The sequence below is a fragment of the Drosophila tropicalis genome, unplaced genomic scaffold (genome assembly GCF_018151085.1).
Source record: "Drosophila tropicalis isolate 14030-0801.00 unplaced genomic scaffold, ASM1815108v1 contig_463, whole genome shotgun sequence".
In the NCBI taxonomy this organism is placed as follows: domain Eukaryota; kingdom Metazoa; phylum Arthropoda; class Insecta; order Diptera; family Drosophilidae; genus Drosophila; species Drosophila tropicalis.
Window position 1 is genome coordinate 1,957,444 of NW_027172929.1, and position 21,042 is coordinate 1,978,485.

A 21,042-nucleotide genomic window follows, 5' to 3' on the forward strand; every position below is an offset into this window, starting at 1 on the left:
TAATACACAATTTGTCCAAACACTTAAATGGGATTTTCTTCATTAATAAGAAATAAAGTGCAATCTTTTTTTTTTGTTTTTGTTTTATGTTTATACGTAGATGTTTTTTTTTTGTTTTTTTTGTTTTGTATTATTATTGTATTCGTAAATTTGTAGATATTTTTGTTTCTTATTAATTTTGTGGTTTTTTCTTTATAGTTTGTATATATTTGTTTATATATATATATATATATATATATATAGGTATATATATATGTATATACATATATATTTGTATTTATATTTAAATCGATATAGGTAAAGGTATGTGGATAGGTAATAATATTCATTCGCCTGTTTGTTTGTTACTTGTGTGTGTGGTTGTTGTTGGTTGCATGATTAATTTTCTTTTTCCTCTGCTACTCTTATTCATCGTCATCCTCGGTTCGCTTCTGCGATTTGTTTCTTCTTTTTTTTTTTGTTGCATTATTTTTATAGTTTTAATTTACTTTCGAATTCCTTTCCGCGGACTCTTCGGTCTCTCACATAGCTATAACATCTTAAACATGATAATCATCAATCATTACAATAATCAATCGTATATATTTTGCTTAATATACATATACATATATATATATATATATATGAGTATATATATACATATATATATATACATAAAATTTTGTTTGAGGCTTTACTTCGCTTTAAACTTAAAATTTATTATATGTACTTAGAGAGTAGCGTCATCGAGCATATTGAATTCGTCAGATTTAAGGGTTTTTTTTTATATAAATTGTTACTTTTGAGTGTATCTAATTTTTGTTTATCCTTTATATAATTAGTGTGTGTGTGTATGTGGGTGTATATGTGTGTGTATGTGTGCGCGTATGTGCATTCTGTTGCAGCCGTTGTACGGTCAACATCTAAAACACAATCTCACAGTTTCTCGATTTTGTAAAAGTTTCTTTTCCGATATTTAAATGTATACAATTTGTTTTTGCTTTCGACTCGGTTGCTAGACACATATATATGTATATGTATATGTATTTATGTATGTTTATATATATATTTATATATATGGGAAAAGTATTGTGGTTGAAAGGGGGCAGGGGGAATTGGCAAATTCAATATACAAGATGGAGATACTTTTTGTTGTTTTGTCGCTGTTGTTGCTGCTGCTGGTTGGTTTGTTGGTTGGTTGTTTGCTTGCTTTCTTTCTTTCTTTCATAAACTTTTGTTTCCTTTAAATATGAATTTCTTTTCTTTCCTTTTCCTTCTCTTTCTTGTTTTACGCTTCTCTTTATCTTCTTCTGTTTTGTGTTTAATTTTCTTCCTTTAAATTTGTTTTTTTTTTTTTTTTGTTGTTTGTTTTCCTTTTTGTAAGTTTATTATTTTCCTCTCTACGGGCGCCACAGCCGTTTCTCTGGCTATTATTTGCCTTTGGGTTGCTTCTGCTTTTGTATGCGCACGCATCAGAGCACTTCGGATACATATTTAGGTCTTTTGGCCGCAGCAACGGCAGCGGCAGAAGCTCCTCCACCACCTCCAGCATCGGCAGTTGTGACGCATTCCTCCTCACTGGCTGCCTCAATGTGTCCACTGTAATCGGTTGGCAACTCTTCATAAATAATCTCAGGATGTTGCTGTTGTTGTTGCTGCTGCTGGTGAAGCGTTACTGTAGCCGGATGCGGTGCGGCCATTACATGATTCCGTTTAAGAGCAATTAATGCTCCCACACCGCTACTACCACTGCCTCCTCCTCCGCTAGCTCCACTGCTTTCCACATGCGCTTGCTGAACAGTTACAGTTGAATTTTGATTAGTTACATAATAAGGACTGCCGCCACTATTGTCAAAAAAGAAAGTATATTAATTATTCAATTTCTCTTTATTGAATTTAATCAATTACTAACCTATATTGATTGGAATTATTGGCCAGCGTTTGCGCCTGTTGCTGCTGCTGCTGTTGTTGTTGCTGCTGTTGATGTTGCTGTTGCTGCTGGTGTGCATTCTGTGAGTTGTAGATGATTTCTACAAAGAAATTACAATAAACACATATTAGATTTTAAAATGATGAACGATGAATGATGATGAATGTTAATGTGCATTCTGGGGTTCCCTCTTCTTACCAGCATCAGCCGCACGCTGCTCTAGCGACATGCCCGGTGATCCAGGTGCCGATTGTAACACAATATCTTGTAGCGGTGAGCTCTCGCGTGAGTTATCTGCAGAACCGAGATATAATAATAATATTTAATAAACATTTACGTCTCTTTGCCTCTGTCTTGCTGTGGTACTCACCCATGTGACTCGGCGAGACAGGTGCCGAACGTGGCATACCGTAGGGCGGTCGGAAACCCTGGCTGCTACGTTGCCGCCTCTTTTTGTAACTGTGATCGATCAGTTTGGCCCCGCTATCGGGATCAATGCGCCAGAACGAGCCTTTGCCGGGTTCATCCTGCGAGCGGGCCACTTTGATGAAATACCTGAAGACGAAATAGCAAAATTGTTTGGTCCAAAAATTGTCCACAAATTGATTGATAAAGGGCGTCTCTGTTTTACCTATTTAAACTGAGATTATGTCGTATGGAATTCTGCCAGCCCTTGTTGGTCTCCTTGCGATAATATGGATAATGTTTGACAATGAATGAATAAATGCCCGAAAGGGTCAATTGCTTGTCTGGTGCGGCGGATATGGCTTGAACAATCAGCTGAGCATAGCTATACGGTGGCTTCTCATTATGATTGTAACTGGCTGTGGAGGGTGTTTGGAACAGATCCTGCTGTAAGAAACAAAAATGCCAAAATTTATCATTTTATTTAACGCACAGTTGTATTTTTACATATTTGTATTTATTTTTAGCTACTTACCGTATTGTTGTTACTGTAGTTATTATAGTTATTGGGCTGATTCTGATGAAATCCCTGGCGTGGACTAGCCGGACAACTGTTGGCAGCGCTTATTGTACCTAAACATGAAATAAAACCCATATTTAGATAGAAGTTCAGTTAAAGTTATTAAATTTGTGTTATATAATTCACTTGAAAAGTAAAACTTCAAATTCATAAAACTAAAACTAAAATTTATCTTAGAGTGTTGGCTTCAACAATCTCAAAAATATATCTACATATATCTTTAATTGGCATTAATACACTTTTTACTTATTTAAAGAGGCAACATTAAAGAATAGAATTACGCTCCTTTCGCCGCAATTGTTTGGCATAATCTAAGGACATTTCAATTTCAATGTCTGAGTTTCTTGATCAAAACAATCAAACATATGTATAACGTATTTATGTATATTGCCCCTATCAATGGAACAAAATAAGGAATAATAGAAAGAAAAAAAAGAAATCGACTTGCCAGTTGGTGACAAATAGGGGCTCTTCTGCTCTTTCTTGGGTATGGAGATTTTGAGGGGTGAATAGATGCCGGCAACGGCTCCATCACCGACAGGCAGGAGATGTGCAGCCGCATTCCCCACACCGAGACCAGGCGGCGCTCCAGGCAGTCCGCCACGCTGTTGTTGTTGTTGCGGTTGCAATTGATGTTGCAGAGCTGCTGTTGTTTGATGATGAAGCGGGTGCGGTGTGTGAGGAAGTGGATGATGAGATGGCTGCTGATGTTGCAGGTGATGCGCTGGCTGATGCTGTTGATGTTGCTGCTGCTGTTGTTGTTGCTGCTGTTGCTGTGACAGCTGCTGTTGCGTCTGACTGTGATGGCTAGGATGATGATGAAGATGCTGCTGTTGCTGCATCTCATCACGCGGCGGCGGCGTAATAATGACATGGCCACTACCAGCACCAACACTCATTCCCGCATTTACTGCCGCTGGTGATGTGCCAACAGCGGCAGCGACAGAAGCTGCATCCGTTGTGTAATTCCCAGGTCCGGGTACATAACTCTCGAACTCAATGCGAATTTCCGTGCTGGGAAAGCGGAAATAACAACTGAAGACACAAAATAAAAAGAGATAGAGAGAGAATGGGGTGAGTAACTGAGTGGGATGCATAATTCATTTAAAAAAAAAAAAAATGAAATCCTTCTTACCGTTGCGGCAGACGCAGATTATCTGCATTGCGACGCTGCAGAAAGTCATCTACGAAAATTCCATTCTTGCTGAGACATTGGACATAGAATGCCCGCTGCTCCAGATTGTAAAGCACCTGGAAATGTTTCCGTGAGACCAAATTGTTTTCGGCCACATTGAAGTGCACCAGGGATGTGGATGAATTCCGTCCAATGACGGTAATCGCGTCCGTAATGGGGAGCACTTCCTGATTAAAGCGTAATTCGCCATATGGAGGTCCCGATTCCGCAGATCCAGATGACACGGAGGAGGAGGAGGCGGTGTTGGTGTTGGTGGAGGATGTGGAAGGTGGGTGGTTTACTGAGTTATTATTATTGTTGTTATTGCTACTGCTGCTGCTGTTATTGTTGTTGTTGCTAGCGGCCAATTCAGGACTGTTGTTATTATTGTTGTTGTTATTCAACGCAGATGCCGAGCCATGATGCAACTGCAGCATATCCTTGGCTATGGCAACAGTTGCTGCGTCGACGTTAACGTTAACAGCAGCACCTGCAATGCTGGTGGGTGTATTTAGTACGGTGTGTACCGTTACAATGTGATTGTTGTTGTTGTTGTTGCTATTATTATTATTGTTGCTGCTGCTGCTGATGATGATGTTGTTGTTGCTGCTGTTGTTGTTGATGCTATTGCCGGTGGTTGTTGCTAGTGTTGTTGTTGTTGTTGTTGTAGTGGCGGCCATTGAGAGGTAATCCCACTTGTATTCTGCTTGCCTACTCACATACACAACACACACACACACATAAATAGAAACAGAGGGAAATATTTATAAAATAAGCAACTTTTTTTTAGTTTTTCATTTCAATAAACAAATTGAAATATGTAAAAATGTTCATTTTACCATCACGTTAACAGAAAAACAACACTGATTATAAACTTTTTTCCAGAACATTCTAATTGTTTAAAAGTTATGTTTATTGTTTATGTTTATGTTCATAAAGAAGCATTTTTTGTATTGTTTATATCTTGGTAAGGGTATATGATGGTGTGCAATATGATTCTTTTTTATTTACACTTCTTTTTTCAGTTTTGATTTGCCCTCAAGGTTTTTTTTTCTTTTTGTTTTCGTTATACGTTCATACACATACAGACACACTATAAAACATACATATGGATATGTACATTAGTAGATATTTTGCAAATACATACATATGTACATACATATACATATGGATATGTATGTATTTGTATCCTCCCACACAGCAAACGCATTAGTTGGAGCTCTGGCAGAGCTTCGGGCAGCTGCTCTGCTTTGCTCACTAGCAATAGTTTGCCTTTGCCACCTCCCGACTCTACATACATACATATGTATGTATGTATGTACATATGTATGTATGTACATATCAACGCTTCCCATTTCGCATTTTGATATTCAGTTTTTGCCTTACTCTGTTTTGCTACCGCAGCCGCTCACACAACACACAAACACAAATATATACGCTCGATGACAATAAAAACAGCACAAGCGAGAAAGAAAAATAATAACACAACTACTACTACTATGATTACGTGAGTAAATACACATACACATTCATTCGTACATACATACATATGTATGTGTGTGTATATAATCCATATTTTTCTTTTATTTTTTTGTTTTGCGCCAAGTGGTTGTTGGGAAGGAACAAAAAACAAAGAGAAAAAAGAGAGAGAGAGAAATGTGCGCGTGCGCTCAAGCTTTATGCGGCATTTGAGTTTTCCCGGGCTCAATTTCAGCTCACTTGCCGGTGTAAAAGCAACAGCTCTCTTTTTCTCGCGCTCTCTGGTTGGTTTCAAAATTTTACAAATCTAAAATTGCAAGCAAAAGAGAGATAAAGGAAATTTCCCCGACCACAACACCGTTAAAACAAGTGGGTGGCGTTCATGGGTGAGGGGTGGAGCGTGAACAAATGAGCTTGTTTGTGTTGTCTGGCTCAGAGCAGAGCATTGCCAGAGTTGTCACTGATTGTGAGTTAAGCGAAACACACCAAAAGAAAAACGTGCTTTTTACGCATGTACTGAAATTGACACAAATGTACCATCATCATTGATTTCCAATAAAAATATTTAAAAAATATGATTGCATTGGCAATGGAAAAATTGCCTCTTTATTATTTACATATGTACATATGTATGTATTTTGTATGTACATACATATGTTTATATGTATACATATGAACGAATGTTGTATATCGAATGTTTATCTTTGACAAATTGTATCTGATGGCAACACTGTTTTTCTCACTTGGTGTATGTGCTTTTTATTTGTTTTTTGTTTTTATTATTTACCTAACCCCACATGGCTCCCCCTCATTCAATCGATCGAGCTTGCATGCATAAACATGCAAAATAAAAACCAAAATAAAATTAACGAGAATAACAAAAGGCAAACATACACACACTGATACAAACGTTATATGTATGTATTTACACATATACATATAAATAAACATATAACTGCACATTTACAGCATTGTTGTTATTTGAGCCTTTTAAATGCTAAAACTAGCTATTTTGTGAATCTAATTGATTTTATGTATATTTTTTAAATGCTAAAATAAACCACTTTTATAATTTAAATACATTGTTGAACTTTCAATACTAATTTGTTTTGTATTTGTATACTTGTGGTCTTAGGGCACTCAGGTCTTCGGTGAATTTTCAGAGTAATACAATTTTTGAAAATTGTTTACGTATTACACATATGTACATACATATGTATGTATGTATTGTACAGACATAAGTACATATAAGCTGCATACGAATTATGGAAAGTGCAGAATTTCTTTGTGTAATTCATTGGTTTTACATTAAGTTCTGTTGCTTTTACATAGCCTTTTCTGTGCAAAATAATCTTTCATTGATCTAGCAGGATTTTCGTTTGAAATATGGCAGCACTGACATACATACACATGTATGTATGTTCGGTCACTCGCTCTCGCTGGTAACGGATAACCAACAAGACCACAGCCGATCTGAGTTGAGAAGCAAAAAGCGAAAGAGAAACACACAATAAATAAATAAAAACACCAAAATACACACACTCATACACAAACAAACGCATACATACACACACGAAAACACATACACACAAAGGCAACAGCGTATTGGAAATGCGTAAAAAAATGCCGCTCGTTGATTTTTCAGCTAGCAACCGACAACGGCGACGACTCCACCTGCTTGCCTCGTTGTATACATACTTTTAAACATACATACATATGTACATAAGTATGTATATATTCCTTGTTTGTCTCTCACTCATTTGCCAAACGGGGGGGAACACAGCAGAGAGAGGCGCGAATCGTGAGGGACAAGGCGGGGCGGGCCGCAGGCGATTATGCTAGTAGGGGATGCGGGAGGGGTATAGCAGACAAAAGCGTAAACACACAAAAAGCACACTTTTCACAAGGCGATTGCGTAAACTTTGCCGCCCGCTTTTTTCCACCTAACATCAAAATATGTACACACACTTAAGGGGTACACACACACTTGCACACGAACACACACACACATTTATAACAAAAAAAAAATAAAAATAAATAACAATAATACATATCTATGTATATATACATATTTGAAGATTCCAAAATAACAATCGAGTTTTCTCTTCTCCTTTTCTTCTTTTTATTTATATTATGCTTCTTTTTCTTTCTTGCTTGCCTCTCCTCTTCTATTTTTATTTATTATGAATTTTTTTTTGGTTTTGCTGTTTTTATTTTTGCGTTTGGTTATCAAACTGAAAACTGTTTTTGTTGTTTTTTTTTTAGTTCTTTTTATGTTCTTTTCTTCACCTCTTCTCACCGTTGCTCTTCTTTTTATTTCATTCGTTTCTTTTTCTTTCTTTTTTTTTTTTTGCACACAACACGTTTTTCGCAGCGTGTGTGTATATTATGTTTCCGTCGTTCTTGTTTATTTTTTTTCACACATTTTCGACTTGCGTACCTTTGTTGTTTTATAGTAAAAGCGGTTTTGCTTCACAACTTAATTACTATTATTTTGTTTATACTAATATTTTAACAATATTTTAAAGCCAAATATGTGCACTTTTTTCCAGAGTTTTTTTAATGCGGTTTTTTCAATTCTTATTGCAACCAGTGTGACCGACCGCAAACGACAAACGGGGAATACTAATTAGAGCTGGAACCCCATCGATTGCATCGACGTTTTCTCTAGAAACAATCGAAAACATCAATGTGGTTTCTATTTTTTACCATCTCTAATACAATTTCTTTAGCCGTTCCCACGGTTTTGTAACAGCTTAGAGTTAAATTAAATGAACAAAAATGCAAAATCTTACCCGCCTGTTTAACTGTTCACTTACATTGCAATCCCAGCGAATTGTAGCGCCAGTCGCCCTACAACAGCTGCGCACCAAAACAAAAGTAGTTGAAAAACCGACACCCGGAGCAGGGCAACAATTTCGCAGGATTGTCCATTTCCCTGAGGAGTATACAGTGGTGCCATTGAAAATAACACATCTAGCTGGTCGTGACCCGATCTCAGGTCGCGTGGTGGCTAAGGGCATTGGCGGTGGAATTAAGCAACAATACCGTTGGATCAAATGGGTTCGCGATGGCCCCACAGAGGGTTCGGCGCAGGAAGAACGAGTTGTTGAGGTGCTAAACGATGGCTGTCGAACAGCGAAAGTAGCTCTGGTGGCGGTGGGCGATGAATTAAAATACATACTTGCCACGGAGAATATGAAAGCGGGCGACATTTTAAAAACTTCGAGGGTAATTCCTCGCATTCCAGGTCAGAACTCTGAGCAGTGTGCCATTCAGGTGTAATAACATTTGCATGCTTTTGCTTTTCAGTTCGTCCCAATGATGGGGATGCCTATCCACTCGGTGCTTTACCTGTTGGCACTCGAATTCATTGTCTGGAAAAGAATCCGAATCAGCCCTGCCATCTCATTCATGCGGCTGGAACGTTTGGCACAATTTTACGCAAATTTGACGACAAAGTAGTTGTTCAACTGCCATCCAAGCGAGAATTCGCATTTGATCGAACCTGCATGGCGACAGTTGGAAGATTATCCAACGTCGAACATAATAAGGAACATGTGGGCAGCGCTCAGCGAATGCGAGAGTTGGGTAATAGACCACGATCAGGTCTATGGAAGCGTAAGGAAGGCAAGCATGGACGTAAAATTCGCCGCCTGCCGCCTATGACAACAATAGCTCCACCGCCAGCGACCAAAGAGCAAGAGTTGCGCTTAACATTGAACCTATGATAAACAAACATCGATGTATGTTCCTGCGCCTCTGGCTTTTAATATGCTACATCTAAATACATACGCTTAAAGACTATATATGTAAAATTTTTTATTTATTTGCGCGTCTTCTTCATCGAGAATCCTGTTCCACGGAAACTTTCCGAATCGGTACCAGCCGCTGAACCAACACCACCACCGGTTGCGCCCTCCTCTTGAACACGATCACTGATGGGTTTAATGCTTCGATCAAATCGTAGCTTTCCAAATTGGAACTCATAGTCTGGGACACCGCGCGGCAAGACTTTTTCAATACGGGAGTGTCGACTTGGCTGTCCTTCTTCTTTTTGCCATCAAGTCGAACACCGGATCCTTGGAAAGTTTCTATCACTTCTTCAAGGACGCCAGCAGTCCCTTGACCAGTCCCACTAACCTCGCCCTGTCCTACACTCGTACCTTGGGCACCATCTCCTCCTTGACTACTTGCGCCGCTAGCTGCATTTTGCTCATTGTAACCAACGGGTGCCTCAAATTCGACATTCATGTCACACTCAATAATGCTTACTGCATTGCCTGGTCGTGTATCCAACACGCACAATTCATACACTTTTTTGTTATACTTGATAGCAATAACATCGCCCTTTGTTAGACAAGCAAAATTTCGTAGCGCATTCTCTAGTACTGCTTTTGGATTGGTAATGTCCAAGAAATCTGTACTATGTGGTTGGAATTTGGAGAAGGTTGCCACGGGTAAAGACACACTTTCAATATCCAATATATCGCCCTCCTCTAGCAACAGATTATCCATCATCCAATAGGGTAGATAGCATTTACCTTCGTCGGCTACAAACTCCAGGACTCCAGCATGAGAGGCTCGCGACTTTTTGGTATTATTTAGTTTGAAGAGCATTGGATACTCCACACTTAATCGAGTTAGTGTATCAAGAGCGGACGGTGGCATGATAACTGAAATACGATGTTGTGATTAAATTAACGGATAGATTTTCCTGTTGATACCAACATACTCTTGCCACCCTTTTCCACATCAGTTCGTTCATTTCCCGGGAGCATTGAGACCGAAAAACATTTGTAGGTGGCCTTAAAGATGCGACCATCGGGGAACACCATATTGAAGCCGTTGAATTGGAACATGTCTTGTTGGTGTCTGTGTGATTTGCGGGTAAAACTACTAAAATTTTTAATATTTGGCCAAAACAACACAATAACGAAAAGTAAATGTCATCTCACTTGATATCGATATTTAATAACGATGTTTATCATATCGATTAAAAAATTTATCTGTCTGCCCTGTTCAACACTGTGAGAAACTCGATAACATTGCGAATTATCGATATTTTGCAAGTAAAGCCGGGTTGCTGGTGCGCGCGAGTTCGTCCCGCTTAAAAATAGTTTCAATAAATAAAATATTGATTTGAATAGTTTTGCTATACAAGTGAGTACAGACACCAGCAGCTGCATAAGCAGCGTAAAATAAATTTTTTTACCACTTTAGGAGTAATTAAAATCAAGTACATAGGATTTACTTGGGCAATAGGAAAAGCTTGTTACATTTTGCCTTATCCTTGTGTATCCTGGAAGTCTGGCTGGCGCCGCGTGTTTTTTTTCACTTTTTTTTTTGCCAACCCGCGTGGGTGTATGGTATGTGAATATGTTTTGTGCGTGTGTGTGTGTGTATGCATGTAATTGCAGTGATTTTCAATTGATGAACTTTATTTAAAAACAATTTTTAAAAAAGAAACAAATTTGGTGTGGGTCTAGAAAAATCAATAAACTGTATTATACAAAGTGTGTGTGGTGGCAGGGAGAAGAACGAAGATAGGTGGGCGGTTGGGAGTGTGATGAGGAGGGTGGTAAAGGGCTTGTCAAATATACAAATTGGTAATTTTATTTCACAAATTTTTCCATAATTTTCTTCTTCGAAGAAATACATTCTTTGGTACAGTTGGGTGCAGTTTGACATTCACTGTAAAAATCATGTGCAGCTGTTTTTCATGTTTGTTGTTGTAGCGTCGCAGCTGGCTGCAGCAGCATCAGCCACAGTCACAATAGCAACAACAACAACAAGCTACTCTATATTCCCTGCGCACACTCCACTTTCCTCTCACAACACGCCTATGCCCCGTTATTATTTGCTCATCTTCTCTCGCACATTCCAGACAGACGTAGACCAATGTCTCGATGCCCTCTAAAAAGCCACTTGCCGCAGCATGATTCACTAGCTACATCTATGTATGTATGTACATATTCGCATTGGCCACCCACCCACCGCCGACCTATAGCCTCCTCCTCCAGAACCTTAAAGTCAGTTTCACTTTTTGATTTATTTTTGTTTTACAGCTTCCCCGAAATTTTGTTCTTTTTTTCCATCGGCATTATTTCATATCTATGTATACCCACTGTGCACTCTTTGTTGTACAAATCAAATGAAGGAGAGCAGCCAAAAAAAACAGAAGAGGAGATAGAAAAAAAACTTTTTGCCAGTTTTTTTTCTTTTGCTGGTTGTTGCGTACAGTTTAGCCGCCTTAATACTAAATATAACCAAAGATTGAATATGCAAAATAGAAGCGACAAAAAATGCAAGTGAAATTCGAATTTCGAATCGTTGTGCGAAAATTGCAATTATTTACAAACATATGTATGTATGTATGTATGTACATATGTACAAACAGATATATTTACATGTACATAAGTATGTATGTATGTATATACAAACATGCACGCATACATTGGTATAATAAATGTATAGAACATTTTCATATTTCATTTCCTTACGCTTACGTCAAACAATAGAAAAAGGAAAGAAATATGTATGTACATACATACATATGTATAGTACGTATGTATGTATGTATAGTACGTATGTATGTATGTATGTATGTATGTTCAATTTCCAATTGCAAAATTTCCATGAGCTTAATTGGGGGGGACGCACAACGATACCCTGCATCCTTTTTCCCTTTCATTGGCATTTTCTTCTTCGATAGTATACTACAGAAAAAAGCTAAAGTTATGGGCATGTACATATGTACATACATATGTATGTATTTATGTGTTGACTCTTCATCAGAGATATGTATGTACATATCTCTTCCTGCTTACGGAATTGAATGATGCTGATTGATCCTTTGAAGAAGTTAAAACTGTCTTAGATATTGCATCTATGTACATGAATATTTGGCCTTACAAAATAGATAGGATCAAAAATTTGAATTGTGGTTTTGAAGTCGCTCATATTGGTAGGTAAATTGATCTCGTATATTTAAATTGTCTACCAGTTTAAAAGGTCAGAGGTGGATATTTCCCAAATTTTCCTCTCAAAGGATCTGCTAGAACTCTTATAGTGAATCATAGTAAATCATTAGTTAGTCATGTATGTATGTGTGCACATGTATACTCCCTTCGCTTTCGTATCGTAAAGGGTATACAAAGTGGCAAGAAATTTCTGCAAGAAATGATATCATTTGTTTGGGGGGTAAACAAAATATGGACCAGCAGCATGAGCGGCGGTGGGCGGTTTGAAACGGTAGCAACCCCACAAGGTCGTGCAGGCTAAAACGAAGAAGCACCTGAAATAAAATCTTATTTCACATCTAATTATTTTCGAACATCATTTCAGTGACTCTGAGACTGTAAGTTATGTATATTTTTTTTAACGGTACAGTTTTTTTTTGTCTTGCTGCTTTCTGATTAATTTTTTGTTCTCAATTGGTTTAAAATATCTGGTTATTACCGGCTCGGCTCTCTTTCTGCTTCACATCCCAATTTCGTTTTGAGTTCATTGTTTTTTGGTCTTCTTGTTGTTATTGGGTATTCTCTCTCCTTACAGCTCTGTTGCTAGGCGGGTTGAACGGACATCATTTTTATGTACATATGTATGTACATACATACATACATATGTATGTACATATGTGTGTATGTATTGTAAATGTTGGTTTTGTTTCCATAAGAAATTCAATGCGAGAACTTAATGCTTTGTTGTTGTTTTCGGCGCCGTCAAATACATTTGTGTGTGTGTGTGTGTACCTACATGCATACATACATACATATGTGTGTACATAAATGTGTTTTTTCTTTTCTTTCAACGTTTGCTTGTTTCCTCCTTGTTTACTGCTGCCCCCGCACCTTTTTCTATATCAGCCGATAAGCAAGCTCTTTCTCGTGTTTAACAATAACTAAACAAAACTGTACAACGACAACAGCAATAAGCTAAAATTTCACATTAACCAAAACATTCATATGATCATGTTTAGATAACGGTTTGTGTATCCTTTCGGCTTGTCTTTCTGTGCATGCCTACTCAGAGCTTCTCATGCTAAAGCTAAAAAAAAGAGAAAGAGATGTGGACATGTAGGACAAACTGATGAAGGGTTAAACAGGAAATTGAAATAGGAAGCAGGAATATTAAATATTTGAAGGACATTGTGATGTACAGTCGTCCTCATTCACTTGTGAAAACAGTGAAAACACTCTTGGGCGGACATCAATATTTGTTTTATTGGTGCCACACAGTTTTTTGTTTCTTTGTATTAATCAATAAATTAATACACCTTATTGCACAATTCTCCTTTGTCCCTAGTTTCGTTGGATTTATTTGTTCACCTTTTCTTCCGAAAGTTTTATTTAGTCAATGGCTACTTTGCAGCTGTTTTCGTTCGTTCTGTTCTATTCTCTTCGTACGGGCGTTAGTAATACACACATGCAAACGTATTCTTGCACGTGCTTGTTAATTATTTGTTCAGGTAAGCATTTCCCACAAATGATTTTGAAACAGTTATTAGCTTTGCGCTTCATTGATCAAAGGAGGTAGTAACAGGAAGGTGGGGGATGTAGGGGTGGATTCAAGTTTGTACGAAAAATGAGTCGGTTTTTTAATGTGCTAAAGGGATGTTGATGACGACCTTGAACTTGTCAAGGTTTGGTGTTTTACCAACCACCATATTTACCACCCTATCTGGCAACAACAAGTGGAATTGTTGGCCCAAGGGCTGGCTTTAACGGAATAACAAACAAACGAACAAATATTGTTGTTGTATGTATGATTGGTTTGGTTGTTAGCAAAAAGTTTTAAATAAAAACTTCACAAAGGAATTGGCTGGCAAAAATTGAATCAATATTAAATGCAATTTTGCAACAAGGCAATGTCAAGGTTGCCAATGACGATAGTGCATAGTAGGTAAATCAACATTTTCATTTACGACCACTGCCACCACGACCGACCAACTACCCTGCCTGCCCCTTCCTTTTGTGCTCCAACGTTTAATCGGCCCACCTCAGTCGGCGGTGTCCGCCTATCACACTCTGCTGCACTTGAATTCAATCCATTTTCCATTTCCCCAACTACATGGCATGTCATGGCATGAGTCTATTTTCTCTCTTTCTCTCTCGCGTACTCTTTCTTCAGTTCTGTTAATTCCAATTATAGACCCATTTCGTAATGCAATAACTGTAATTTATTGCAGGAATGAAATTGCATGAGCTAGTGCAGTTTGAGAGCATGCATGCAGTGATTGTCAAACTGTACGAAGCATATTATTAATATTAATAATGATGCACATACAAACATATATGTATGTATGTACGTATGTATGTGTCCAACTAATCTGAAAATCTAAGCCATGAATCCTGATATATCAGCTTCCTCACAGAACTAATCGGTTATCTTTCACACAGATAATTGATCCTTCTTTAGACGTAAACGACTCACAACGTTTTCTCATTCAATGCTAATTAATTAGGACTTACAATTAGAACTATACTTTTTTGGGACACTCAAATGTAGATTCTTATGTATGTATGTACATCTATACAATTTGTCGCAGGACTATTACGAGCTCTAAGTAAAGGTTTTAGGGTGACCCTTCAAAAGTTAACCTGTATGTATGTATGTATGTACAAACGTGAGAAATATTAAATATGTTGAGAAAGAGAAAAGGGATAACACGAGCTGAATGAATGAATGAGCTGGATGAGCAAAGTAAATAAAGTTAGTGGTGAAATAGACACTCAATCAACACATCCAACTAACCACCCAAACAACCACCCACTCATGGAATTATGAAAATTTTTTTATTTTATTTTATTTTTGTTTTTTTTCTTTCTTGTTTTTAGCGCTGTTCTTAGACGTCAGCTAAGGAAACATGAAGCCTCATGACCTTGTTGGCTAAGACATATATGTATGTACATACCTCCCTCCTTTTAGCTCTCCTTTGTCCTTCTTGTGGACAACAATGGCTTTTGTTTAGTCTGTGTTTTATAAGATTCTTGTTTTTCATAATGAACATACCTACATACATTGGAATTGTGGGGATACACAAGGGTAAAATTAACTTAAATTAAAAGCTATTGATTCATTAAGGTGATGCACATGCCATAAGATTGCTTGGTATGTGATATATGTATATTATATTGTTCTATATCAATGAATAGAGAATAATAGCAACATCAACTAACAATCAACAAATAGACAATTACCATTTCAATTGTGAACATTTTCTTTGGAATTGGCGAGCAATTCATTTCATTTGAATAACCTAACCAATTGTGAGGGAAAAACTCTTAATGACCTAATGATTATGGGGTGGAGAGAGGCCTGGTAGAATTTCTTTTTTAACCGATTGTAACCGGTTATTTGTAGATTTCGTACACGCAAATCAAATGCAAAATTTCAAAATGGCCATCTGATCATTTTCAATTAGATTTTTCCTGTGTGCACACTAACAAAACGTTTTCCAGCTGCGCTGCTTAACGTTCAAGTGCGGTTTTTATTATCGTTAAACAAACATACAAATGTACGAACATATGCAGGTTTATAGATATATATATATACATAAAACAAATATACATACATAAATAAAGTGGTGAGAAATATGTCATGAAACATGTTTCGTTCAAACTTTGAAAAGGAAATTTTTAGGGCATGGCCATATTTCTGATGGTGGATTAAAATTAAGTTGATAAGCATTTACCAAATACAAGCCTATGACTTAATCAACAAACGACAAGCTAAGAGAAAGAAAACACAAATAGAATCTTAACAAAACGTTACTTATATTTATATATAAGTATACATATTTATTATATTATATTACTTTGATTTGTCCTATCTATAAATCCTTTTAAAAACGGATCTGAAAATGTATAATGGTGAAAAATTACCCCTTAAAGTATGCAATATTCGACAAAAGAGAACATTTAAAATGTTTAATGGCTATGTGTTTGATTGTCTATTGCATACATTAGCGAGCAAACTGAGTCCTTTGACTTTTATGAATTTTACGAAATTTCCTCATCATTTATTCTACTTTCCTAGACATGGTGAATAATTCTCAGTGGTGGATGCAAATATACTGTCCTAAACGTCAGGTGAGAATTCAATCGAATAAACAAATCATTTTTTCGCATTACTTATTAATTCCAGTTTAATTTACAGTTTACCAATAACTCGACAACAATTAACGCCTATTCAACATAACAAGAAACTTAACAACAACAACAACAACAGCAACAAAACACTAATTCCACTCAACAACAAACACCATCCAATTGATTATTGTTTTAATCCAAGCAACTAAAAACGAAGGATTAAAAACTTTTTAAAAGAAAACATCAACAACAACAACAACAAAGTGGAATTGGTATAATCAACAACGAGCTTGAGAAATTGCGTCTATAACAACAGCAACAACAACAACTACCAACAGAAAGAACTTAAAGCCGTTAAGTTAGAGAGTGTGTGTGTAAGAGATAGAGAAAGAGAGATTGAGTTTTATTTTATATTTGTATATGTGCATGTGAGAGTTTATTTTCTGTGGTGAATTATAAAAATAGGTTTTAACATTATTAATTATTACATACTTTTAGGCAGTTACAGTTTTCGGTCCCAGTGTGACAGAGGAAAAAAGCTTCAAAGGAAGAAACAAGAGACAGACTCAGAGAGTTAGAGAGAACGAGAAAGAGAGGGAGAGAGAGAGAGAGAGGCTTCACAAATCCCAGGGTATTTTAGTTACTTACATTTTGCATTTTCGGCAAGTTGTACTTCAATTTTCAATTATGAAAATAACAACAATGAAGTTTAAGCGCAAATATGGCTGTTTAGAGAATATTTGAAAAGAATTTCTCAATTTATTAACTAATTAAGATTTTTTTGTTTAGTTTTTGCATTCGACTATCGTTTATTATTACGTAGTATTTGTATAAGTTCCCAAAACTTTATTTTTGCACAAGATCCTTTGGAAAACAAAACCAAAAACAAATATTATCCAAATCATCTATCTACCTCTTCATCAAAAATTCAAATCAATTAGTTAAATCTTTACCATCCATCCACCCCCAACAGTTTTTATTTTGCACATATTTTAACAGTTTTAGTGTGTCAGAGGGAGAGAGAGAGAGAGAGCATAGAAAGCGTACAATATATTTAGTTAGTGCAGCGAGAGATATATATATATATATATAGCGAAAGAGTGATAGGGTTTGATTTATATATATAAATAGGAAAGGTTTGGGTGTTTTTTTTTTTTGGCTTTGTGTTGTGCTGGTAATAGTTTCAGCACACAAACATGGATCCCTATTCGCCGGAGTTACTATGGATGGTCGTTATTGGCTTTATAATAGCCTTTATCCTGGCCTTTGGCATTGGAGCAAATGACGTGGCCAATTCGTTTGGAACTAGTGTTGGATCTGGTGTCCTAACTATACGACAAGCCTGCATTTTGGCCACCATTTGTGAAGTTTCTGGCGCCGTTCTAATTGGTATGTGAGAGTTATATTTGCAATGGTTGTTGTTTTTTATTTTTTGAATTATTTTTTAGGCTACAAGGTATCGGACACTATGCGTAAAGGCATCCTGGAAGTGGGCATGTATGAGGGATCCGAGGATGTGCTAATGCTTGGCTGTGTGGCCGCTTTGGCCAGCAGTGCTATATGGCTGCTATTGGCGACTTTTCTAAAATTGCCCATTTCGGGTACGCACAGTATTGTTGGATCGACAATTGGTTTCTCATTGGTGGCACGCGGCGTCGAGGGTTTAAAATGGTCGACACTGGGCACCATAGTCGGTTCGTGGTTCATTTCACCAGTGCTGAGTGGTATTGTGAGCATTCTACTATTTCTGGCCATACGTCGTTTCATTTTGAGCGCTCAGGAGCCATTGAAGGCTGGATTCCGTTCGTTACCCATATTCTATGGTGTGACATTCTTCATTAATGTGATAAGCGTTGTCCTGGATGGACCGAAATTGTTGTATATGGATAATATACCCACTTGGATAGCCATAAGTGTAAGTGTGGGTTTGTCCCTAGTGGTGGCTCTGCTTACGCAGCTGGTTGTTGTGCCATTACAACGTCGCAAGATTGCCAAACGTCTGCGAGCCGAGAATCCAGTTAAATTCAATTTCGAGGACTCTGTCGGTAAGTAGAAATTGTGAATTATAATACACGGTGTATTATAAAATTTGGTTACGTTACACACAGAATCATCGCCATCTGGTAGTCCCAAGAAACAGCAACGTCGTCCCTTGTCGCTAGTTAGCGAGGGAAAACCTCTGCCTGCCATTGCTGAGATCACGGAACTGGTTTCCTTGAGCGACAACTCCCCGAAAACCTTTAACTTGGCTCCATTTGGCCTTTCGGCTAAAAATAACAATGCTCCTGCCGAAGACTATAAAATTGATCCTCAATTGATTAAGAAGGCCGAGGATCTGTTGGGAAAAGCCAGCTTGGATAATACTGATCTGACAGTTACCAGTCTAAATTTCATCGATGAGCAGCAGCAGCAACAACAACGCCAAAATGGACGCAAGCTTCAGGAGTGCTTTAAACATGTCCAATCGCCCAAAGAGGAGCACAAACAATCTCAGCAACAGCAGCAATCATTGCCACAGCCGCAGCAACAGCAACAACAGGTCGGCAGCGGTGGCACTGTCTCTAACAACAATTTGCAAGTGGTGGAAAGTGCTGCCAGTCTTGATCTTATGATCAATTCCACCTTATCACCCAACTCCAGCAAGGTGCCATTGATCGAGAGCAAGGAAGCCCTCAATGAACAGGACGATGAATTTAAACGGGCATCTGGACGTCGCGTCAGCAATGGCGAAGAGACACCAGAAATTTCCATGCTCTTCTCATTCCTGCAAATATTAACCGCCACCTTTGGCAGCTTTGCCCATGGCGGCAACGATGTGAGCAACGCAATTGGACCACTGATTGCCCTGTATATGATTTATTGCGAGGGTTCGGTACTGCAACGTGCAGAAAGTCCCATTTACATACTAATCTACGGCGGGATTGGCATCTCTGTGGGGCTCTGGCTATGGGGACGTCGTGTTATAGAAACTATTGGCAACGATTTGACAAAGATTACCTCATCAACGTAAGTCATCGATAGGATTATAGCTTTCCAGTAAGTTAATCAAATATTTTTGTTCTATTACAGTGGCTTTACTATTGAAGTTGGCGCCGCTATTACCGTTTTATTGGCCAGCAAAATTGGATTGCCCATATCGACAACACATTGCAAAGTTGGCTCAGTGGTGTTTGTTGGCCATGTAAGTGCTTCAGGACGCAAGAAGAATCAAAAAAAGCAAGAGGAGCAGCACCAGAAATCGAAAACTTCAGTTGAGAATGGTAAACCTATGGCTGAATCAGCAGCACCACCACCACCAACAGAGCAACCAGCACAAGCAAATGAACCCTCCACAATGGTTGATGGCAGTGTCGATTGGCATTTGTTCCGGAATATTGCCTATGCCTGGATAGTTACTGTGCCCGTTACTGCGCTTCTTAGTGCTGGAATAATGTATGTCCTCTGCCTAATGGCCGTTGACGATTTGGGGCACACTTAAAGCCCGGAATATACAGTAATTATGGGCTTTGCCATTCAATTATTAATTGTAGAAGCAAACACACATACACACATACACACACACACACACACACTAAGGGGAAAAAAACCAAAAACAAAAGCAAAGTAATGAAAAAAACAAAAACCGAAACCAAAACCAAAACTTACTCGCCTAACTAATTACAAAAAAAAGTAAAAAAAAGGCAAACACACAAAATACTTAAAACCAACAACAAAGGAAAACGTAATTACAACAACAACAAAAAAATTGTACTTATCCCATATATTTATGTATATTTGATTTTACATCAAGTCCCTCAAGCCTTTCGTGATGAAATTTATATGTATTTAACACTTTTTTGAGTTAACAATTTTTCGATTTTAATTTGGATATTGATTTTCTAAATGCAGAGCATTTGATTGTTACAAAAAAAAAACCAAAACACAAACAACAACTAAAAAACAAGAAAAATAGAATCTCAAATTAAATTACTGGTTGGCAGGCTTTCAATAGACAGAAGCTGAGTAAATTATTTAAATAAAATACAAAACTATCTACCAATAAACAAATTATAATTTCTAACTTATTTGTTTTTTCCCGGTTTTGATTTAAAATTCGTTTTGTATTTTATTTTCCAACATTCCAGAGTCATTTGCCATACCATACCATAATACATATATATATATATATATACATATATACCAAAATAAAATTCTCACTAGTTGGACTTAATTTATAAAATTTCATTAACTCTGATTATTATGCCATTGGAAAAGTGAGCATCAAAAATATTTGACTATTTGCATATGTATGTGTATGGAAAATAAAAACTACAAGTTATTTGAATGTATTATATCTAAGCGTTTCGTTCATTCCAGAATCTACTTACTACTGTATTCATTTTTTTTTATTTCTTTAGTATTG

At 37.4% G+C, this 21,042-nt stretch overlaps 4 protein-coding genes across 8 annotated transcripts; 2 read left to right on the top strand and 2 right to left on the bottom strand.

Annotated features, from left to right (window-relative positions):
* Positions 1-382: 382 nt before the first annotated feature.
* FoxK (forkhead box K) lies at positions 383-8,160 on the bottom strand. Of its 3 annotated transcripts, none has more exons than XM_068287027.1 (9): positions 7,988-8,160; positions 4,030-4,779; positions 3,343-3,929; positions 2,850-2,947; positions 2,541-2,758; positions 2,280-2,464; positions 2,108-2,203; positions 1,892-2,009; positions 383-1,824 (listed from the first exon to the last, which is right to left on the bottom strand). In XM_068287027.1, the coding sequence occupies exons 2-9, from the start codon at positions 4,746-4,748 to the stop codon at positions 1,452-1,454; spliced, it is 2,394 nt and encodes a 797-aa protein (XP_068143128.1). In that variant the 5' UTR covers positions 4,749-4,779; positions 7,988-8,160; the 3' UTR covers positions 383-1,451. The 3 variants fall into 3 exon arrangements, with proteins under 3 accessions (XP_068143128.1, XP_068143126.1, XP_068143127.1); XM_068287025.1 differs by having other exon boundaries at positions 2,541-2,761; XM_068287026.1 differs by lacking the exon at positions 7,988-8,160 and adding an exon at positions 7,837-7,968 and having other exon boundaries at positions 2,541-2,761.
* Positions 8,161-8,231: 71 nt separating this feature from the next.
* mRpL2 (mitochondrial ribosomal protein L2) lies at positions 8,232-9,354 on the top strand. Its single transcript, XM_068287030.1, has 2 exons — positions 8,232-8,797; positions 8,860-9,354. The coding sequence occupies exons 1-2, from the start codon at positions 8,329-8,331 to the stop codon at positions 9,276-9,278; spliced, it is 888 nt and encodes a 295-aa protein (XP_068143131.1). The 5' UTR covers positions 8,232-8,328; the 3' UTR covers positions 9,279-9,354.
* Positions 9,295-10,512, bottom strand: Ufd1 (ubiquitin fusion-degradation 1-like). The gene is given in 3 exon segments (XM_068287029.1): positions 9,295-9,561; positions 9,564-10,223; positions 10,283-10,512. Coding segments are annotated over 3 exon segments (975 nt in total). The 5' UTR covers positions 10,410-10,512; the 3' UTR covers positions 9,295-9,373.
* A 99-nt stretch (positions 10,513-10,611) lies between these two features.
* Positions 10,612-20,704, top strand: NaPi-III (Na[+]-dependent inorganic phosphate cotransporter type III). 3 transcript variants are annotated; one of them, XM_068286762.1, is made up of 7 exons: positions 10,634-10,710; positions 15,387-15,451; positions 16,588-16,640; positions 16,708-18,029; positions 18,089-18,685; positions 18,749-19,646; positions 19,710-20,704. In XM_068286762.1, exons 4-7 carry the CDS (start codon positions 17,837-17,839, stop codon positions 20,116-20,118), a joined length of 2,097 nt encoding a protein of 698 aa, XP_068142863.1. In that variant the 5' UTR covers positions 10,634-10,710; positions 15,387-15,451; positions 16,588-16,640; positions 16,708-17,836; the 3' UTR covers positions 20,119-20,704. The 3 variants fall into 3 exon arrangements, with proteins under 3 accessions (XP_068142862.1, XP_068142863.1, XP_068142864.1); XM_068286761.1 differs by lacking the exon at positions 15,387-15,451 and having other exon boundaries at positions 10,612-10,710; XM_068286763.1 differs by lacking the exons at positions 10,634-10,710; positions 15,387-15,451 and adding an exon at positions 10,817-10,916.
* The last annotated feature ends 338 nt before the right edge of the window (positions 20,705-21,042 follow it).

Bases quoted from the DNA above. Each gene is read 5' to 3' on its own strand.
- FoxK (XM_068287025.1), bottom strand. From the start codon at position 4,748: ATGGCCGCCACTACAACAACAACAACAACAACACTAGCAACAACCACC. The intron at 2,762-2,849 runs GTAAGTAGCTAA...TGTTTCTTACAG, and splicing joins ACTACAGTAACAACAATACG to CAGGATCTGTTCCAAACACC. The intron at 2,010-2,107 runs GTAAGAAGAGGG...ATTTCTTTGTAG, and splicing joins GCAGCGTGCGGCTGATGCTG to AAATCATCTACAACTCACAG.
- mRpL2 (XM_068287030.1), top strand. From the start codon at position 8,329: ATGCAAAATCTTACCCGCCTGTTTAACTGTTCACTTACATTGCAATCC. The intron at 8,798-8,859 runs GTCAGAACTCTG...TTTGCTTTTCAG, and splicing joins GGTAATTCCTCGCATTCCAG to TTCGTCCCAATGATGGGGAT.
- NaPi-III (XM_068286761.1), top strand. From the start codon at position 17,837: ATGGATCCCTATTCGCCGGAGTTACTATGGATGGTCGTTATTGGCTTT. The intron at 18,030-18,088 runs GTATGTGAGAGT...ATTATTTTTTAG, and splicing joins TTCTGGCGCCGTTCTAATTG to GCTACAAGGTATCGGACACT. The intron at 19,647-19,709 runs GTAAGTCATCGA...GTTCTATTACAG, and splicing joins ACAAAGATTACCTCATCAAC to TGGCTTTACTATTGAAGTTG.